The sequence below is a fragment of the Etheostoma cragini genome, chromosome 15 (assembly GCF_013103735.1).
Source record: "Etheostoma cragini isolate CJK2018 chromosome 15, CSU_Ecrag_1.0, whole genome shotgun sequence".
Lineage (NCBI taxonomy): Eukaryota > Metazoa > Chordata > Actinopteri > Perciformes > Percidae > Etheostoma > Etheostoma cragini.
Genome location: NC_048421.1, coordinates 13,116,646 through 13,135,401, shown reverse-complemented (window position 1 = coordinate 13,135,401; position 18,756 = coordinate 13,116,646). Strand labels below are relative to the sequence as shown.

Sequence of the window (18,756 nt, the reverse complement as noted above, 5' to 3'; positions counted from 1 at the left end):
AATGTATATTTAAATAGATATTTATCAAACTGCTTTAAAACACAATGTTATACAAAGTTAATAACCAAATAAAGTATTTTCTGCTGTAAACTGATACCTACCTATCTATCTATCTATCTATCTTGCAATTGATAACATTTTGCAGTTTATGACTAACCCAATGCTCATCTCCACTTTCAGACTATGTTCTCAGTTTAGAGGGCATACTAACACGAGGGCAACCCTTTTGATTCAGAGCCCGCTGTGTAACAATTCCACGTTTTTACCAGCCAAATTAGACCAGACCTTTGCAGGATGGCATAGGAAAGGGATCTACATATTTTGTGATCTTACAGGAATGGATTATTTTCTAGTTTCAATGACTTGAGGTCCAAGTATGACCTTCAACAAACTGACTTCTTTTGTTACTTTCATGCTCGCCAATTTGCTAAGAGCCATGGCTCACAATGTCCTACTCTACCCAGAAAAGTTCTTAGTGGACTCCCTTTTGAAAGTTCCTTCTGGGTTCAAAGGTTTCACAGCACATTTCTATTCTATAATTGTGTTACTTGATGATGTTACGTAAGATAGACAAGATCAAAACTTCTTGGGTAAAGGAGCTCTGAACTGAAATCTAAGAAGACGTGTGGACTAAGGCTCCAACAAGAGTGAACAACAGCACTTCCTGTGCGAAACAATATATATATAGTATATACATCTATCTATCTATCTATCTATCTATCTATCTATCTATCTATCTATCTATCTATCTGTATGTGCAAAAATACATTAGCAGGGGATGTGCAAAGGTTCACAATGTAGTTCGATATATTAGAGAAACTGAGAGAATCTGCTGCTTACGAACAGTACACAGCATTTCATATCTCATAGTTTGCTCCAAGCAATATTTAAATAAGCTATATTATGTAAGATAAAGATCGCTTGACCTGCTGCTTCATTCCTGGGTTTAGAGTTATCTGTTCACCTAGTACACTCTCAGCATTCCAGCAATGGTTAATGGTTGCTTGTGAAATGGTCCCAAGGCCAATAAGAGATAACAGTACTCTACGTAATAGGTGGAGCATCAATCTGTGTGATTTTTGGTGGCTTGCAGGGAGTGATGAGGTGACAGCGTAGAAGCCAAATATGTAATAGCTCTGCGTGGAAAAGTTAGAACAATGGGATTTATCTGTTCCAGAAAGACAGGAGATATCAATGTGCTTTTAGCTGCTGCTTTCTGCTGCAGAAGTGAGAGATGGCATTAACAAGCAGAGCACAGCAGAGCAGATCCCCTAGTGACTGCACAGATCTCTGGGAGATGACAGCAGAGCTGCAGGCCACGATGCATTTAAAGGCTCTAATTAATAAATTAAGCTATTATTGTTGTAAAAAAAAAGCACATTTAATTAGCATTAGTCAATGCTACACTTTTCAGCTAAGTTTATCTTTTATATTGGATTTCTGTCTTCAAAAGTATGACTAACTTGTGATGTTACAAACAAATAAATACAGTTCACAAAACAGCTTTGGTTGTAAATGTGCTGGAAGACACATTTGACCTGAGAGATATAACAGGTCCATCAGATGAAATGTAAGATGGGCCATTGGAAGAAAGACATCTAACATGTGGCAGGCTTATAGTCCATAATTGAAGACTTGAGAAAGAAACACTGCAATAATTGATCCAAGTTTGACTTATTTCAATAAGGAGAGACATGTTTGCACATACGCAAACAAGATTTATTGTACAGCTCAAATAAAAAGTACAAAGTCTTTGGCGGTTAGACTCCATCGCTTTGCCTGCAACGGCAGCTAAATGGCAAAGGGGAGAAACAAATGTTTAAAGCAGGATTGTGGCTCTGTGATTGGCCCTTGCCATTTGTGTAACGATTCTGATTGGTTTATCAGGAAGGTGCCCGCCTCCAACAGCTGATTTGAGTTAGGTAGAGCAGTGATTAAGAGTGAGGTCTTCCTTTAAGGATTTACACTGAGATACATTTCAATCAGGAGAGACTAGTTGCAGATATGCAACAGTTATACACGCAGGATAAAGTATACATTTATTTGGAAAACACCTGAATTGATTTAGGAATGCATCAATTGATAGTTAGGTTTTCCTGAAAGAAATTAGGCTGAGCTACATTAGTGTAAAACTATTAACTAATGTTTTCCGACAGCACATGTTCATTTATCTCACACATTGACATCAATGGGTCCACAGGCCAGTACAGACTGGAGTGGAAGAAATGTCCTCTTTTTTAGTGATGTAAGAATCAAGTGTTTTTCAATTGCTTAAGCACATTTTCCAAAACGCTACTGCAGCGCACAAAAAATTAAGAGCAATCACTACATTATTTCATTTTATATTTACTTAATTTTATGAGCAGCCTGTTGTTCCGCTTACGATGCCGCTTAAAAATTCAATAGACAAGCAAAATAACCTCAAACTAAATGCGTCAGTGGGTCATTTGAAGATATTTCTGTAATTTTGTCTCTGTACCATGTCTTTCTTTTGTCTTTTATTGTGACGTAGTTTATGACGTCAGGTCTAGAAACATGCTATATCAATTATGGTTGAGTGCCTTTTGCATCTGAACCAAAACTAGTCCTGATACCCGTACCTAAAATTCAGTTCCCAGGACCCAACAATACTTTTTTTGTTAGTTCCCTCTATAACGTATAGTTGTAAAAACATTTCCAAACCTATTTACTTAGAACATTATATTTATATTTTACACTGGCAGAAATTAAACAAAAAATACAATAAAAGCCCTTCCTCTCTCCTCCCAAACCCATCCCTACAACCTATTACATTTAATAATTATTAATTTCTTACTCACTATAACTTTTATTCTTGTATTTGTTTACTATTATTGTTTAGCTTGTTTTTTTATTTTCATCATGACCGTTTTTAATTGCTTTGTTTTAATTGCACTTTGAATTGCCTTGTTGCTGAAAAACACTGTAGAAATAAAGTTGCCTTTCAACCTGAGCCTGTCAGTCAGTCCCCAGGGAACAGACACCACCGTTGTGCCTGCTCGTCTCAGAGGACCTGGCATGTCAACAGCACCGCGGCCGCTTCTCGCTGTTAATATCACATCACAGTGAAAGTTGTTTGCGTGCAATTTTGAAAAAGTGAAACCAGACTAGAAACCATTTATCGGCATTGCCGTGACTCGCTGTGACTTCAACAAAACAGCATAGCCGACGTTTGCTCACAGACCGTTAATATTCAGGCTATGCGTTTTCTCCGTCCGCACCTCTGCTCTCTGTCAGTATGCAGAGGACAGATCAGCTTGCGCTTTCTCTCAGGTACCGATACGTGGCACCGTTCGATCTTACGTGAACCAATACGTGATACGCCGTGATACCGGTAAAAATACCGGGTTCGATACCCAACCCTAATATCAATACATTTGACTTACTGCTAACAATCTAAGATGGAAACAAGTCAGGGTCTTGGTGACTAACCATCTTTCATACAAAAGTAAGAAAAAAAAATAACATTGTTACTAGTACAAATAAAACAACAGAAAACCCCCTGTATAGCTACAGTTATTTTTCTTTTGATCCTGAAATAAGGAAAAGACGATGACTAAAAGTGAGGTCAGAGTGGGCATGCTTTTTGTGAATGCCTTTTGTGATGTAGCTGCGGAAATTAAGCCTGTTGAAGGTAATTGTAGGAAATCTATACTTAGGTAACACTGACAACCTTGGCAGTGTGTGTGCCGTTGCTGTGGTTGCTCTGGAAACGGCAATTAATCTTAGAGATTGTGTAAAGGTAGAGTCATGTTGCAGTTGGTGGACAGTTTTGTAGCTGCAGTTTTTTTTTTAATCAGATTTGCTGAAAATAAATTAAGGTTTGAAAGCAGTTTATATATGTTTTTCTTTATTTGGTAGAAGGTTTGTAGATGCTGCTTCACGGTTTGAAACCACACAGACCCAAACCCCTCCTAAAGATGTGAAGAGTGGATCAAAGAAGAAGAACTCATTGAGCTCTTCATGTTTTACAATTTAAGAAGATACCAAAGGGAAATAAGAGTTCTATGTTTGGTTACATTTGGCTACATTTAAGACAGTAGCCGCTAGTGGAGTTACAAATGCTGCATTGGTGTACTCTAAAGCCTTTAATACCCATATGACCACTAAGTCATAACATGAAGGAAAATGGTTTTCTTCATATCATAAAAAGTCATTTTTGTGTTCAGTGATTTTTTACAAGCATCCACACCTCCTTTTAATCATATGAAAACTATTGATTAAAATATATGCAGAATGATGTTTCAGTGAGGTGCATGATTTCAGCATTAATTACTGTAGTCGGGTTTGGCTTAGTCAAATAGTTGCATTACCATAATAGATACATAAATCTCAGTCGGAGATGAAAAGAGAGACTGAAAAGCATTGAAATTAAGTCACTCCAGCTGCCTCTATCTCATGCAGCGTATGATTGTTTGTATAAAATGTTTGTTGAGGCAATAACTGGCCATGAGAGTTAAAAACAAGTACTTTAGTTCATCTTGAATATAACACTTTCAGCTTTTAACACACAGTAAGAAACAGTTAAACTGACCTGACTTTCACTTCTGCGCGTATGTCACTGGAATAGCCTCGTTTGTTATATTGTACAAACCAGGATATCAATTGCAGACACATTTCCTTTATATCCAACAGGATGTTTCACTGGATTGAGGTTACAAACTCGCGCCTCTGTGACATAAAGGTAAAGGTGAGTGGAATGGATGGTCAACATGTTGAAGAGAGATCTCAACACTAGTGACAATAAGAAACAACAGGTAGCAGGATGAAGTCCAACAGTGCCTTTGACAGGTGTGAAAGAACTGCTTCAAAACACCTGTAGTGCAGCTGGACGGCCGTGTTCACATGTGCTGCAGCTGTGCACAAAGAGTTTATTGGAAAAACTTATCTTATTGGTTATTTTTTTGATATATCTCCACAAGGTGCTTTAAGGTATTACCTAAACCGTGTGCTGATTATTACAAAAAGGTCATTTTCTGTTTTCTAGTCATAGCTGGTGAATCCATCATGAATATGAAGGAGCACAACTAACACAACATGGAACATGAGTAAAGGTAAAAGCAGCACAATTAGTGGCAATCTGCAGGAAATTGATAATGATTATTCATCCAGTTATAAATATAAATCAATATGTAATCAGCCTAAAAAAAGAGAGAGAGATAGAGATGTGTTTGTTGTGTTAATTAAGCAGGATGTCAAAGTGCAACGGTTTGCTTCATAAACGGATGAATAGTTTTCAGTTCTTGTATTTACATTCAGAATACACTTTCGATTCACAATTCATCCTCTGTGTATCATCCAATACGCTTGTCTGAACAGTTTTGGTGAAGAATCTGTGTGGGATGACACAGGCTGCAAAAGATGAACCAGTTAACTAATAGTGCCCTCTTCAGTCTGTGACGTAACGCTGCAGTTATGCCATAAACTTATGCTGTACATAAGTAGTAGTTTGTGATTTCAAGATATCCTTTAAATTATGATTTAAAAAAAATACATCACCATGTAATACAAGTGTGTGTGCGTTTATGTGTGTTCACTATGAAATGTTAAAAGATTAATGTCGTAAGACAAAGGCAGGTCATCCATGCAAATGACAATGACGTTCGAGTCAATAGGTCAATACTCAGAAGTCAAGCGCGGGTTATTGCATGTATTTATTGTCCAGGTACCTTTAAACGGTAACCATGCTAGTTAGTGAAAGAAACAATGAATGTGCTGACTGGGCTGCTGGTTGATGACACATTTAAGTTGTAAATATTTACATAGAAAAGGTGGAACAAACACAAAACAACAAGACAAAATAAAAGTCTTAATAAAAATACAGCGCAAATCCCTGGTATTTATGTCCCCACATTTGTCTAAAAATCACACAGCAGACACCATTAACATAGTAATAAAGGCACTGAGATGTTTATTATGTACATTTCATTGATCTTAAATAAGGGAAGTTTACTTTAAGGGCTTTCACAGTAAGAAGCATAACATATTTGATACTTTATATTTCACAAGAAATAAACAATGAAAATCAAGATAATACTTACAGTATTTAACTTGATCACGTACTTAAACATGTATAATTTAACAGACAAAAGGACCACTAGAGGCAAATTCAGTAAATATATTAGAAGTTAAACTTATTTAAGTTAAAAATCTAAAAAAAAGGCAAACATATTTAAAAACTGAGATATTCCTTCCACTGGGGTTCTATGCAACAACACAAACAACACAGCCATCTGGTTTCAAGGTCCACTTGTCCTTCTGAATATTATTTTATAACAAAAGGGTTTTTATTCTATAACAATTATATAAAAAAAACATGAACTCCAGCACAATGAAGAGCTACAGAATGGAACAAAAACCTAGTGGCCTTGAATCTTAAATCGCTCATATTATGCTAATTTTCAGATTCATAAATTGTATTTTGAGGTTGTACCAGAATAGGTTTTTAGCTACAGAGTGAGACATCCCACTTCTATACTATCTTTGTTGCACATGCACAGTAGCTAGGTAAGATCACAGCTAGATAACTTTTACTAGTTTTGCTCAGTACAAGGAAGGATTAGCTGGGACACTTCTTCCAAACAAGGGCGCACTTGTGGAATACTTGCAGAACAGGGACATGGAAGTAGTTCTTTTGTAGATTATGGTGAACTAGTGTGTGTAGTAGGAGTGTTTTGCCGTTGAGAACAAGCTACCATGTCAGCGCTAGCATGTGTTATTGTTAGCCCCCTCGTCTTGGGCTAGTGACGTAGAAAGCCGTGCAGGTTTTGAACAGCTCACCCGAAGGCAGAGGACATTCAGAAACCTGTAACTAGCTAAAACAGCACGGATAGTTTTTCTTCCAAGTTTATACGTGTGTGTGGAAGCAGCAAGGACTCAAAATAACACCCCAAATTCCAGAAAAAGTTGTTTTTTTCATCACTTTACTGGCATGATGCTTCCCCAGCATGATTTGTGGTTTCATTTTAGTTTGTGCTATTCCAGTGCAAACAGAGGGGACAAGAAACACAAATTGGCATTTCAGTGTTGCAATAATAATAAAAAGTCTAAATGTCCCGCAAGCTTCATGTAGTGTTCCATATGAATGTGCTGCTTTTAAAGCGGATGTTCATGACAAGACACATTAGAAAACTGCAATCATACACACCTCATCTATTGCAAAGAACATTCTGGTCTTCCACACAAAAGTGTCAATGTTTTAATATAAAATAATTAATAACATGGATACCGGATAATAAGTGCTGCCACAAAATGAAGGCGAATATCAAGAGCGTTCTTACCGTATCTACCATCTAATTTGTTTTCTCTTTGGCGTAATGTGATCTATCAAAAGTAGATCATTTGCACTAAACAATGAATTCCTGCCAGGCACAAGATGTAGCTGCGGTAAACTGTAGAAGGCTATAGATTAGAGACCGCTCCCCTCCCAACTGGTGGATCAAACTATAAGAGATTCAAAGTTTGAGATAAGTCTTGGGGTTCACAGAAATTAACAAGTACGAAGCTTAAATAATAAAACACAACATTTCAGTGTCTGTTAGCCTTCCTCTCCACAGTCTGTAAAATGGTAGAGCACTTAAATATGCTTTTATGTGACCTTCATTGCAAAAACATAATAAACATTTGATAGTATCCTAATGACATTCACTGGCCTTCTCATTCAAATGCTGTGATACGATCTCCTTTGAACAGGTCCAATGTGCAAGTCTACAGGTGGGAACGCTTCTGTTTCACGAACAACAAAAACCTTGAAAGCTGAAGGCAGTACTTGACTTTAAAAAACTGAACCCCAAACCATGTCCTTCAGTGTTAAACTGGAAATAATTAAAAAGAAAATCCGCCTACTGGCTTCCAAGAGGCTTGTTAGCCTCTACCCAACTTAATAGTATCATCTACATAAAAGCTTTTAACAGCACAACTGTTCTTACAGGTAGCCTCTAATTTTTTGGTAGCACTTTACTTGAAGTAAGAGTGATGACACATGATCCTGTCATGACACAGCCAGGACTCATGAACCCTAACTCTACCCATACCTTGTCATGACAAAAATGAATGACACTTCCTAAAAGAAAAGCGATATGTCATAAACATTTTGGACTTGTTTATAATGTTTATGACACAATCATGACAGTGTCATGTCACTTTGATGTAGATACCTGCAAGTAAAATGTAACCAATGTTTCAGAGTTATTTACTGTGTTAATTTATATTAACGCCCAATGTAGTTTTTGGATTTGGGGGAACCAACTTGCATAGATATTCACCTTAGCTTTCTAATCATATCTCTTTTTTTTACAGTTTTATTGCATCTACGGTGTTATTTTGTTAGGCATCTTCTTAAAAGTTCAGCTGTGTTGAGTGAAAACAATGCAGCAGACGACTGTACATAAACGCAGCCAGCGGCTACATTCACATGCAGTATACACCAAATTACCAGAAAAATAAAACACCCTGTACAACATGCAGTAATGCAACCCAATAAAACAGCCCTTCAATAAATATTAACTTTGCGAAACGTGGTTCTTCATATCAATATAACAACACCACCTCAAAGTATGAGTGTAAAATAAGGCCAAGAATTCTCTCTTATAAGCTTCAAAAGTGGCCATTATCTTCTAAAGTACTTTTCTACAACACCGGGCTGTTGTGCTGGACTGCAGTACACTGAACAGGGTTTCTATTAGGGTCACTCATAGAAAGTCATGTTGTAGCCTACAGTGAGACACAGTCAGTGGTATATAATACAATGAAAGTGCCGCCTGACTGAATGCCACAAAATAAAGTACTGGTAAGTGAGGTGTTAAAAGCAATATAAAGAGCACAAACATTAGAGTCCAGAGGGCTCGTACAATGAAAAAAAAATCAGCCCTAAAAAGGATTTTGATCGTCTTCAACAGGGGAGGAAATTGATTGAAAAGGAGCATTTTCATTACTTAAATTTGTATACAACATTGTTATCTTTTAACAAAAACTTTACACATCTGGTACCAATACAAACAACATTACAAGTGTGGTTACTTTAGAAAGGACATTCTCTGATACATCATATCAAAAATATGAAGCTTTAGTAGCACTTTTGTTCTGCATTTATCTAGTAAACTTAACAATACATCACACTTCAAAGAAGTGAATGAGGTCTTTTCTTATTCTTCTTCCAGTCCAATGTCACTGCAGTGGTGCTACCGAGCCTCAAAAGTCACAAGCGGTCTCCCGTGAACACTGCTTTGCACTTCAACTTTAGATCCACTTCAACTGTATTACTTTCTTCTGTGCTCCACCGGTCTCAATCCTAAAACACTTCCACTTCACCATCCAATCGCTCCTCGGCCCATCACACGATGCCCTTTTTGAACTCCTTTCTCTTCAACATGACCTTCAATCAATTTTTTCAACTTTCCCGATAATCTTCTCCTCAAAGATGGGCAAGATAGCATCATCTTCACGTACCTCTTCAAACACCACCCCACAGTCAAACTCGTCGCTTACCTTCTTGAAATAATACCTAAAAGATGCAAGGAACGTTAACTTCATTCGTTTAAACGCTATGACCTTTACTTGCATTTGTACATTGTCCCCAGCAGTGTAATATTCTCAAGTTTAAGATGTTCAAGTTTAAAGATTTGAGATTCCCTTCAATAAGTATATTATTTTTAATCAGTACATCATGCTATACCTGACCATGCCCCTATCATTTGTCAAAAATTATATCAGGGATGCAAAACTATGGCCTTTACGAGTTAGACATTCTGACATGAATTTCATCTAATCAAAGATGATCACAAATGTGTTACAGCCATCTCTTTAGTCAAAATCACCAGTGAAAACTTGGCCCTTTAATCGTACTACTCAAATGATATTTATTCCCATATATTCCCCAGCATCAAAGCAAGTTTTGTTACAGACAATGCAATTTTGTATTATGTAATTTTAGTCATAATATATCTCTGAAGTTAATGCCATAGACACCAAACAGCACCATAAATCTCACCTGTAATTTCCTTTCTTTGTTAGCAGTTCTGTGAACTGGCGCAGAGTGACGACCCTCCCTTTGACAGACGTCCTGTACGGTATCAGCTCCTCACAGAAGTAATACGCCACAGTGATGTTTTCACCTGGCTGCTTTTTAGGGGCTTTGTGTCTGCAAGTTGAAAAACACAAAACAGAAAACCGTTAAGAAAATGAGAAACGTTCCCCTTATTAAAGTCCATACTACAAAGTTATGTTGACTATTTTTTACATATAAAAAATTACCCTGTAGCTTGTAAATGTTGTTGATCATGATTCTGAACTTTAATAAATAATAATTTCCTGACATTAACCAGCAGATGTCTCAGTGACAGAAGTCCTGCACTTTGTGAAAGGTGTTCACATTACCTTAAAGGGAATGAGGAACTTAAGGTCAACTGAGGTCATTCCATACTTTGCATCTTGAAGGCCGACCACTAATCAATTACAGGTACTGAGTGATGAGAGAAACTATAGGCTAACATCATCTTGTTTTCTGGATCACATGCAGACCAGCGTTTTTCAATAAGCAGTTCTGGAGGAAACAATATTGACGCTCTATAAGAATAGCTTGTATATTTAGAAAATAACAATTACATAATAAACAAGGGAAATGACAAGCACTGTTTCAGCAGGACGGACAGGTGAAAAGTACACAAATTAACTGAAGTGGAACTTCGTGTGTGATTTGTGTGACGTCCTATTGTGTTATTTGACTCCCCAATGTAGCACAAGTAGACTTTATATTTCACAATTACTGTTTTCAGTCAGATTGTTCAAAGATCTCAACATGTCTGAATGCACTTAAAGGTTACAGAGTAAGAGAAAGAAAAGAGACAGAGGGACAGTGCTTTGTTGTTGCATGAAACAGTCAGCTGTTACACAAACCCCTGGGCTTTTCAGTGCCTGTGTTTGTTTTTTTTTACTTTCTTGTGGCAGCGATAGAGGCAGTGATGTTTCCTGTTTACTGTACGGTACTCTAACACTGTCTCACAACGGACTGATCTCCGTTACGTCTAGTCTCCGGTTACATCATTGACCATTGACGTCGCAGGCCGCTGTGTTTTTTTTTTTGCTCCACCCTGTGGTCCCCACCGTAGCAGCCTAAATACACTACACCCATAAAAAAAATAAAGAAAAAAAAGAACTGTGTTTTGGCCGCACCGTCTGAAGACCAACGCAGTCAGTGTAAACGCACGCTTAGATGCTTGTAGCTGGGTATAGGTGCGATAAAGAGGGGTAATTATCAGGCAGCCAGACAGAAGTTTAAGTAAATATGTGTACTCTGGTATTTATGGCTTTCTCTGAGTGGAAGAGGCCCTAGAATGATGATCTTACCAGAAGCCTTTGGTGTGCCATGGTGCACAATGAGATAATGTTTTCCCTTTCAATCTCAAATGTTTTTACCTGGCTCCTTTTGTGCAAACTTCCACAGTAACTAACTACCACATCACTGCATCTGCTTTTGTCACTGGAAAGTTATTGAATTTACAGCGGCCTTACTAGTTATACAAAAGGTAGTCTCGCAATGCCAGACCTTCCTCCATAGCGCTGTGAAAGAGGGTCTGGCTAGTTCACACAGCATTCCGGGAAAGGAGAAAAAAGTCTTGGGCGGATACGGTGCTGCTGCAAAATAGCCTCGGGAAGGAACTTGTTTGGGTGGAACGTGTGTACATTCAAAGGTTGTTTTAGTCATGCTACGGAAAAGTCAGATTGGACAGATAGAATAGCTAGCTGTCTGGATTTACCCTGTTGAGATCTGAGGAGCAGGTAACCATAATCCTTATAAATCCACCGCAGTTTAAAATGCCAACACAAAGAAAGCGGAAGGTAACAGATATCCGACCAAAAGGAATCTGGCAGAATGTCCATCGGCATCGGAGCAATCCCCGAAATGGAACGCCGTGGATATAGACTATACAAAAGGCAAGTCAGACTTCCTGAAAGTTCTAGATATAAATTTAGTTTTCTCCAGTTGTTAATTTTTACAACTTTTATATGTTATACTCTTTTTTGTTACCAATGTAACTCAAAACACCCCCATGTTCTTTCAGAATAACCACCTTTTTCCCCAAATTCCACTGTTTTGAGCTCGGACACTGGGAGGCACTGAAAGATTCATTTTGCCGTAACATAAGCAGTCCTGAAGCCTCGTCCTCACAAGTCTGACCACAGGCTTCCCTCACTGGCAGTGCCATTTCATCGGCCTCTTACACCCTTGTTCTCCTCCATCTGTTAACTACCCATCTGAGAGGGCGGTAATACATCAGACAGAATGATGTTTCTGACAAAACATCAAAAACAACTTGCTCCCCAATACTTCTACCTCTGCAAGAACACAGAAATCATGCACTTCTACTGTCTCAGTGATGCTCTTTATGGTCTTCAGGGGAAATAACCAGCAAGCGATCTAACATTTGTTTGTAATAGACACTGAAATTAGTCTTTTCTCACTGGCTGCCAGGTGGCTGTTAAAATCATAGAATGCTCCAGTCAACAGTGTAACCACACAAGCAGTATGCAAAATGAATAATACTTGCCACAAAGGAAAAACTAGAAAAGATACCACATTACAACAACACTGCATAGTGACACAGCACACAGAGGAGGGGATTAATAAAAGTGGTTGCTCATTACTGATTTCTTAAGGTTTTCTTCAGTAGCTCTATAAAAACAACAGTCCTGGGTTACTAAACTACCAGTAATAGGAATGGGAAGTAAAGTGGGTTGCCGTGACCTATGGGGAATTTGGAGCTAGTGGGGGAAATTACTGGTAGGACACGGTGGACATACTCGGGCTGGGAGAGCTCGCTGTCAGAGACGGCGGGCACCACGCTGAGAGGAGGGAACAGTGGAGGCCTGACTGCAGTACGCCCCCTCTGGATTACCTCCATCACATACCTGAGGGACCGAACAACCCCATTAGTTAGACACACACTCGCCCTAAGGAGCGCACAGGCTAGAGAACAGAAAGATTTCACTTTGACTAAAGAATAAGGATCAAGTTAAAAAAAGGCTTTGTTCAAAAGCTGCATTGATCAAGTGGACAGATAACTGTGGTAATGAGATATGTCCATCCAGTTACCTTTGCTTAAGTTGTACAGTTCCAGACTTAATCTTCTCCTCCTCAAGCCGTCGGCGCACCTCCTCGAGCTGGATGAGGGGGCTGGGAGCTGGATTTGGGGGCATGGTGGGATCCTGGATGAAAGGGTGAGACGGCTGAACGTTGTTCCGCAGTTGAGCCTCATGGCCTGTGGTCCTCTTGGACACAGTGGTACTCCTGAAATGTCAAGTCATGACTTTGTGAATAACAATCAAACTAAACAATATTCAAAAACAGTGCCTTTTTTCATTTTTGTCCATTGTTAGTCCGTGCTGCTTACTCTTAACAACACATAAAACAAATGCTTGCACTGAGTTAATTGTCCTCACTGACCCATATGGGCTCCTCTTATGTTGAACCATTTCTTTCTGTCCTTCCATTAGCCACAATAGGATCTTCTGGTTTTTCTCCATCTCCTCTGCAGGTGCTGGCATGTCATGAGGCCGCACTTCCTCACCTTTCTTGAACGCCCTTTTAAACTGCGTGCCACCTTTGCTACTGAATAATTCAAGAAAACAACTGGTAAGCAAAACGCATTTCAGATGCATGTTACAAGCCAGCTTGCTAGGGGGAAGGAAAAAGAGAGGACTCTTTAAATGAAAGCTACTACTAATTTTACCTAAAAGAAACAAAAAAAACCTGCTAATCCAACTTGACTAATCAAACCTATCCTTGGTCCAGTTACTCAAATTTTTCACAAAAGCGTTAACAGTGCATTACTGAGAAAGAGGAAACTAATGCTTGATTTTGGTACATACCTATACCCTGTATGCTCCATGGGGTTGGATCCCATGCCATCTGCGTAGGTTCGAGACTTTGATCCATAATGACTTGTCTCTGTGCTCCATGGAAAGCTACTGTGTCCACGAAGGGCCGCCTCAGCTTCTGCCTGCTCTTTGGGCTTGCTGACGCCTGCGTGGTGGATGTGGTGCGCATGTTTGTAGTGGTACAGGTGGCTGGTGTCTCCCTTGAGACCGTGCCTGGATGAATGTTTAACCTGCGCTGTTCCAAGTCCTGTCCCTTTGCCCCCTGGGACAGCGTCTGGTGAGCGTGACTTGGGAGAGTGACGGCCTGTGCCTGGTGACTGGCTCGCGGGAGTCTTCATGACCCGCTGGACGTGGTCATCCAAGATGCTCTCGGGGTTCTCCTCATGAGCATCTCTCAGAATTAAACCGCTGTAGGTGTTGTCAGCATAGCGCGAGTTGTAATTCTGCAGATAAGCACCAGGGGGGAACCTGTGACTGGATAATGCTGTGGCTGTGGGCATGGTTTCATCACCTTCCTCTTCCTTTAGAACAAAAATACACACACAAAACAAAACGTCATTTAGAGGAAAAAATGTAATCTGGAATAACAATCTGGAACAAATAAAATCTGGTTATAAAGATCGGATATGAATAGCTAAAGCATTATGTCCAACACGTTGATAAAACTAAGCCATACAAAATACGTGTATCTTTATATATTTTTTTCTTTAAAAATATTTTTTTTAACAGAGTTGACACAAATAAGAATTGTTGGATGCTGCAGGCATTCACAATATCTTTTGATAAGCATGCACTGTGGGGGAGTGGAGGATGTGTAGCGAAGACATATTACATAAAAATAAAATGTATACGTATGATGAAAAAGCTTCTGGATGTCTACATTTTCCTCAATAAAGTATCTATCTATCTATCTGTCTATCTATCTATCTAATCCTTATGGCACAAGGACCTCACACCAGTAAAACTGCAAACATTTTAAATAAATGTAACCCTAAACCTAATACATTCTTACTGGAGATAACAAAATCTGCAAGTACAAATTATTCATCAAGACTTAAAAAAAGAGAGATTTTGGTACAGTAGAACCAAAGTAGGTAGTGGTTTCACTCTAAATGTTTAGCCTGCCCATGCCCAAACCTTTTATAGCAGTTATGTTAATTATTGAACAAAGCTTCACTTGTAAACACGCCACACTAACTGAGTTTGCTATTTCCCAGTGCTCACAATCCATTTCTTATAACCGTATAAAAGAAACCATTAAGAGGGGGTCTCTTCCCGCGCCTACATAAACGTAACTTCCCAGTACCCGCTCGTTTCGGAAAATCGGCAATAATGTTAAATGATATGTGTTCTTGGCATGTTTTAATAATTTATGAGTCTTTGTATTTCTGCACCAGATCCAGATATATACCATCATGAAACCATGAAATCTTCATTTGAGCTCACTTTCCCACGGGCGCTAGCTTTTATATATGACAATGAAATTCCTTGGCAAACAACCGCAGCTAATATTTGACATTCTACAAGTTAGCTTGTATTGGAAGCCAATATACTGAAAACAGTGAGCTCACATGAGTCTTTTTGCTATTGATTTACTGTCAGGAACAGAATGCTGCTGCTTGTGCACCAATTATCCTGTGTATAAGACCACATGGTCCATTGTTCCAGAAAATTACTTTAAGTAAAGCCATAATTACATTTCTAGCAGACTGTGTGACAGAGCTGCTGCAACAAGTTACTCACATTCTCATGGAGTTATGTGGACCTTCTCCTCAAATCAATACAATGATAACATCAATTATTAACCACAAATCATGCATAAAAAGATTTTTTAATACTTCTGATATTATGGTTAAAATGCTAAGCTCCCATTTTCTCTTCTAGATGTTCAGAGTATCACATTTCATGCTTGCCTGCAGGTTTAATAAAGCAAATCTTAAACTGTGTGATGGCAGCTTTTCTCCTTCCAGGGCCAAAACACAGACAATGTCTGCCTTGAGACTAAATACTTGGGTCCGTGTACTGAGGGAGACTTCATTTGTGGTAGCAGCAGCAACCATTTCATCATCGTTCAAGTGACATCAAACAGGCGGCACGCTGTTCCAGACTTAAAGTGGTCGAGTGTGCAGGTGCTCCATCTGATTCATCGACAAAGCCAGACTGCTGACAGGCCAAGGATGAAAATCTCCAAATGATTATTTATGTCTTTTTATTCTCTATTCAAATGGCTAGCCTCATTAATTTCATTAAGGCCAGACGGATTTAAGTCTCCTTTGTTCTGAACACTTGAAACCCACTGGCCAGACGCTTCTGGCTCAGAAATGAGCTTTGGTGGTATCCCGTGCACATCACTGATACTGATACTCCTTGTCTGCTTTTCAACACACCATCTATGGTCACAATGGATTCTTCTATTTAAGTATTTCCAAGGTATTCCCCTCGGGGGAAAAAAAAAATCCTTTGAAATCAATATTTGTGTAATGAGGATTTAAATTAGGATTATCTTGACCAAAACACTCAAAACAACTAAAAGCTGAGAATCCAAAAACTATAGCAGGATTTAAATGTAATATTCAATATAAACGGTGCCAATATAAGACCACTTTAGGTATATGTTAATTACCCAGTGAATTGATTAGTTGGTTGAACGAAAATTACACAAGTAAATCCGACCAGGGAATCTGATTGGTCAAGTAGACATTTAGAACGTGCTCCAATGCTCACCCAGAGCCAAATAAACACCACCAGTCACTTAAAATATTAAATTATTAAATATTAAATATTAAATATTAATATTAAAATATTACTCGGCCATTTCCGTGTCAACATTACAGAGAAGAATTAATATAACTGTGTTTCAAACTTTTGTCAGTTTGTATTAATGAAAGTAAATCAGGAAACTAAGTGGAACACACTCCCACGAGTTAACTGTTACTGGAAATGTTTGCATCACATCGCTATGGAAATTTCGCGGACATAAAGGAGCTAAATCTGTCAATAGATTTTTTTTTCAGCTGATGTCTTAGTTACAACACGATTGAGCTAACACAGCAATTTATTTATACAGTTTGGGGAAAACCCACAATCTCTACCAAGCTAACTTTTTTTTGAGAGCAAATTACCCCACAATTAGAATACTGTTTGAAAATAGCTGCATCACCGTCGTGCCAATCATGACGTTAAATCAAACCTTATCGTGTGATATTGATTAAATAACCAACCAACATTCTTTGTTATACATGATGGTAAACTGAATATCTTTAGGATTTTGTACTGTTGGTAATATAAAATAAGGAATTTGAAGATACCATGGGATCCTGGAAAACAGAAAAGCCATGTTCACTATTTTCTGACATTTTATTAATTGATCTAGAAAATAATTGTCAGACTAATCGGATAAATCCCATAAAAATAGTTAGGCATCCATACTTTCATACAATTTTCTTTTCCATCTAGCTTCTAGATCTCATCTAGATAATATTATTCAGTCAGAGTCACAAGAAGCCAAAATGGCCTTATAGTTGTTGAAGGTGTAACTTTCCTGAATGAAAAGCAGCTCAAAATCAATAGAATCAAAACATCCGTGCACTGCTTGAATTATACAATGTTAGAGGTCATTTAGTCTACAGACAATGCTCCTCACTTTAAACCTCTGACATGTTACAACAAATCAACAAAACAGTGGATCTGCTTGTGCTTAAACAGTAGACACTGGTTGAGGAAAAAAAATGAATCCTACCAATTGCACTCTCTTCAGTCGCTCCTCCAGCTTCTCTTGAGCCTCCCTCTCCTTCAGTACGCCCTCCAGTCTGCTGATCAGCTCTGCAGCAAACCTTTCTGGCTCCACGTGTATATCTTTTGGAATCCGGTTTGTGCGCTGGGGGGGGGGATTTACAAACTGTAAAGAACTCTGTGGATTATTTGTCACTGCATTACTGTCAGCACCATATGGGCAGTTTTTTCCACCCTGACCTTTTACAGGGTTTGGGAACTTAAGCAGGAAACAATCAAGGAAACAACGTGAGACTTTACCACTGAATCCTATTAAAGCGGATCCTTTCTCATTTAGTGAGTTTTTTTATTTCCACATCATGGAAAATGTATGAATAACCATATATAATGATCATAATGTGACTATGATACATAATGATTAACCACGGTTACAAAAATTAGGGCTCAGTGACAGTCCCAAGCCTTCTGTGTGATTTAAATAGAGGTTGGAGCTAGACCTCCCATCAAAAACACATCACCTTGCAAGTTTCAATAACAAAACTACATCCATTTGATAAGCGTGTCTACAAAAAAAAAAAGATTTAAATGTAGATTTGAACCTTTTTGTTTTTATTTTACATTTCAAAATCATTTTGGGAATATACACAAAGTAGTAACAAGGTTACTGTACTATTTTAAATGACTCATGTAATCTCATTTCCTCACATAATAGCACAAGTCAATGCATTGCAATCATCCTGATAGGGCATCAGTTTATGCAGAAAAAGTCGGAAAACAAAGTGACATAAAAAATATATATATACTGTACATCTACAAGCCCTGTCAATTTTCTCATTGCCAATGAAGGGAAGTCATGATTCATTTGTTGGGGCAGGGGAACGTGAGATTTAGGCTTTGGGGATTTCTACTATACAGTCAATTCATGGATGCTAATAGAATGCTATGTGTGGAGTTTTAATTTGACTCTTTACTCCCAGGCCTAATTAGGGCCGGGGTTTTCCTACCAAAAGACAGCACAAGCTGCAGAGGGAGGCATCAGGCTGTCACAGGGGAGGATTCATGTCTACCATGCTTCAGTGCTTACAGCTTAGGAAAGCATCAAGCTACATTTAGACAGCCTTCTCTTTCACC

At 38.5% G+C, this 18,756-nt stretch overlaps 1 protein-coding gene across 7 annotated transcripts in view; it reads right to left on the bottom strand.

Moving 5' to 3' along the window:
* Nucleotides 1-8,304: 8,304 nt before the first annotated feature.
* Nucleotides 8,305-18,756, bottom strand: part of axin1 (axin 1) — a 29,083-nt gene continuing 18,631 nt past the window's right edge. For 5 of the 7 annotated variants that reach the window (XM_034894421.1, XM_034894420.1, XM_034894419.1 and 2 more), the window contains 7 exons: nt 17,633-17,770; nt 13,885-14,414; nt 13,460-13,624; nt 13,109-13,303; nt 12,817-12,924; nt 10,007-10,156; nt 8,305-9,520 (listed from right to left, as the gene is read on the bottom strand). In XM_034894421.1, coding sequence (XP_034750312.1) covers nt 9,394-9,520; nt 10,007-10,156; nt 12,817-12,924; nt 13,109-13,303; nt 13,460-13,624; nt 13,885-14,414; nt 17,633-17,770 — 1,413 coding nt within the window. In that variant the 3' untranslated portion in view covers nt 8,305-9,393. The remainder of the gene's footprint in view (nt 9,521-10,006; nt 10,157-12,816; nt 12,925-13,108; nt 13,304-13,459; nt 13,625-13,884; nt 14,415-17,632; nt 17,771-18,756) is intronic. The other 2 variants (XM_034894423.1, XM_034894425.1) reach the window with 2 other exon arrangements.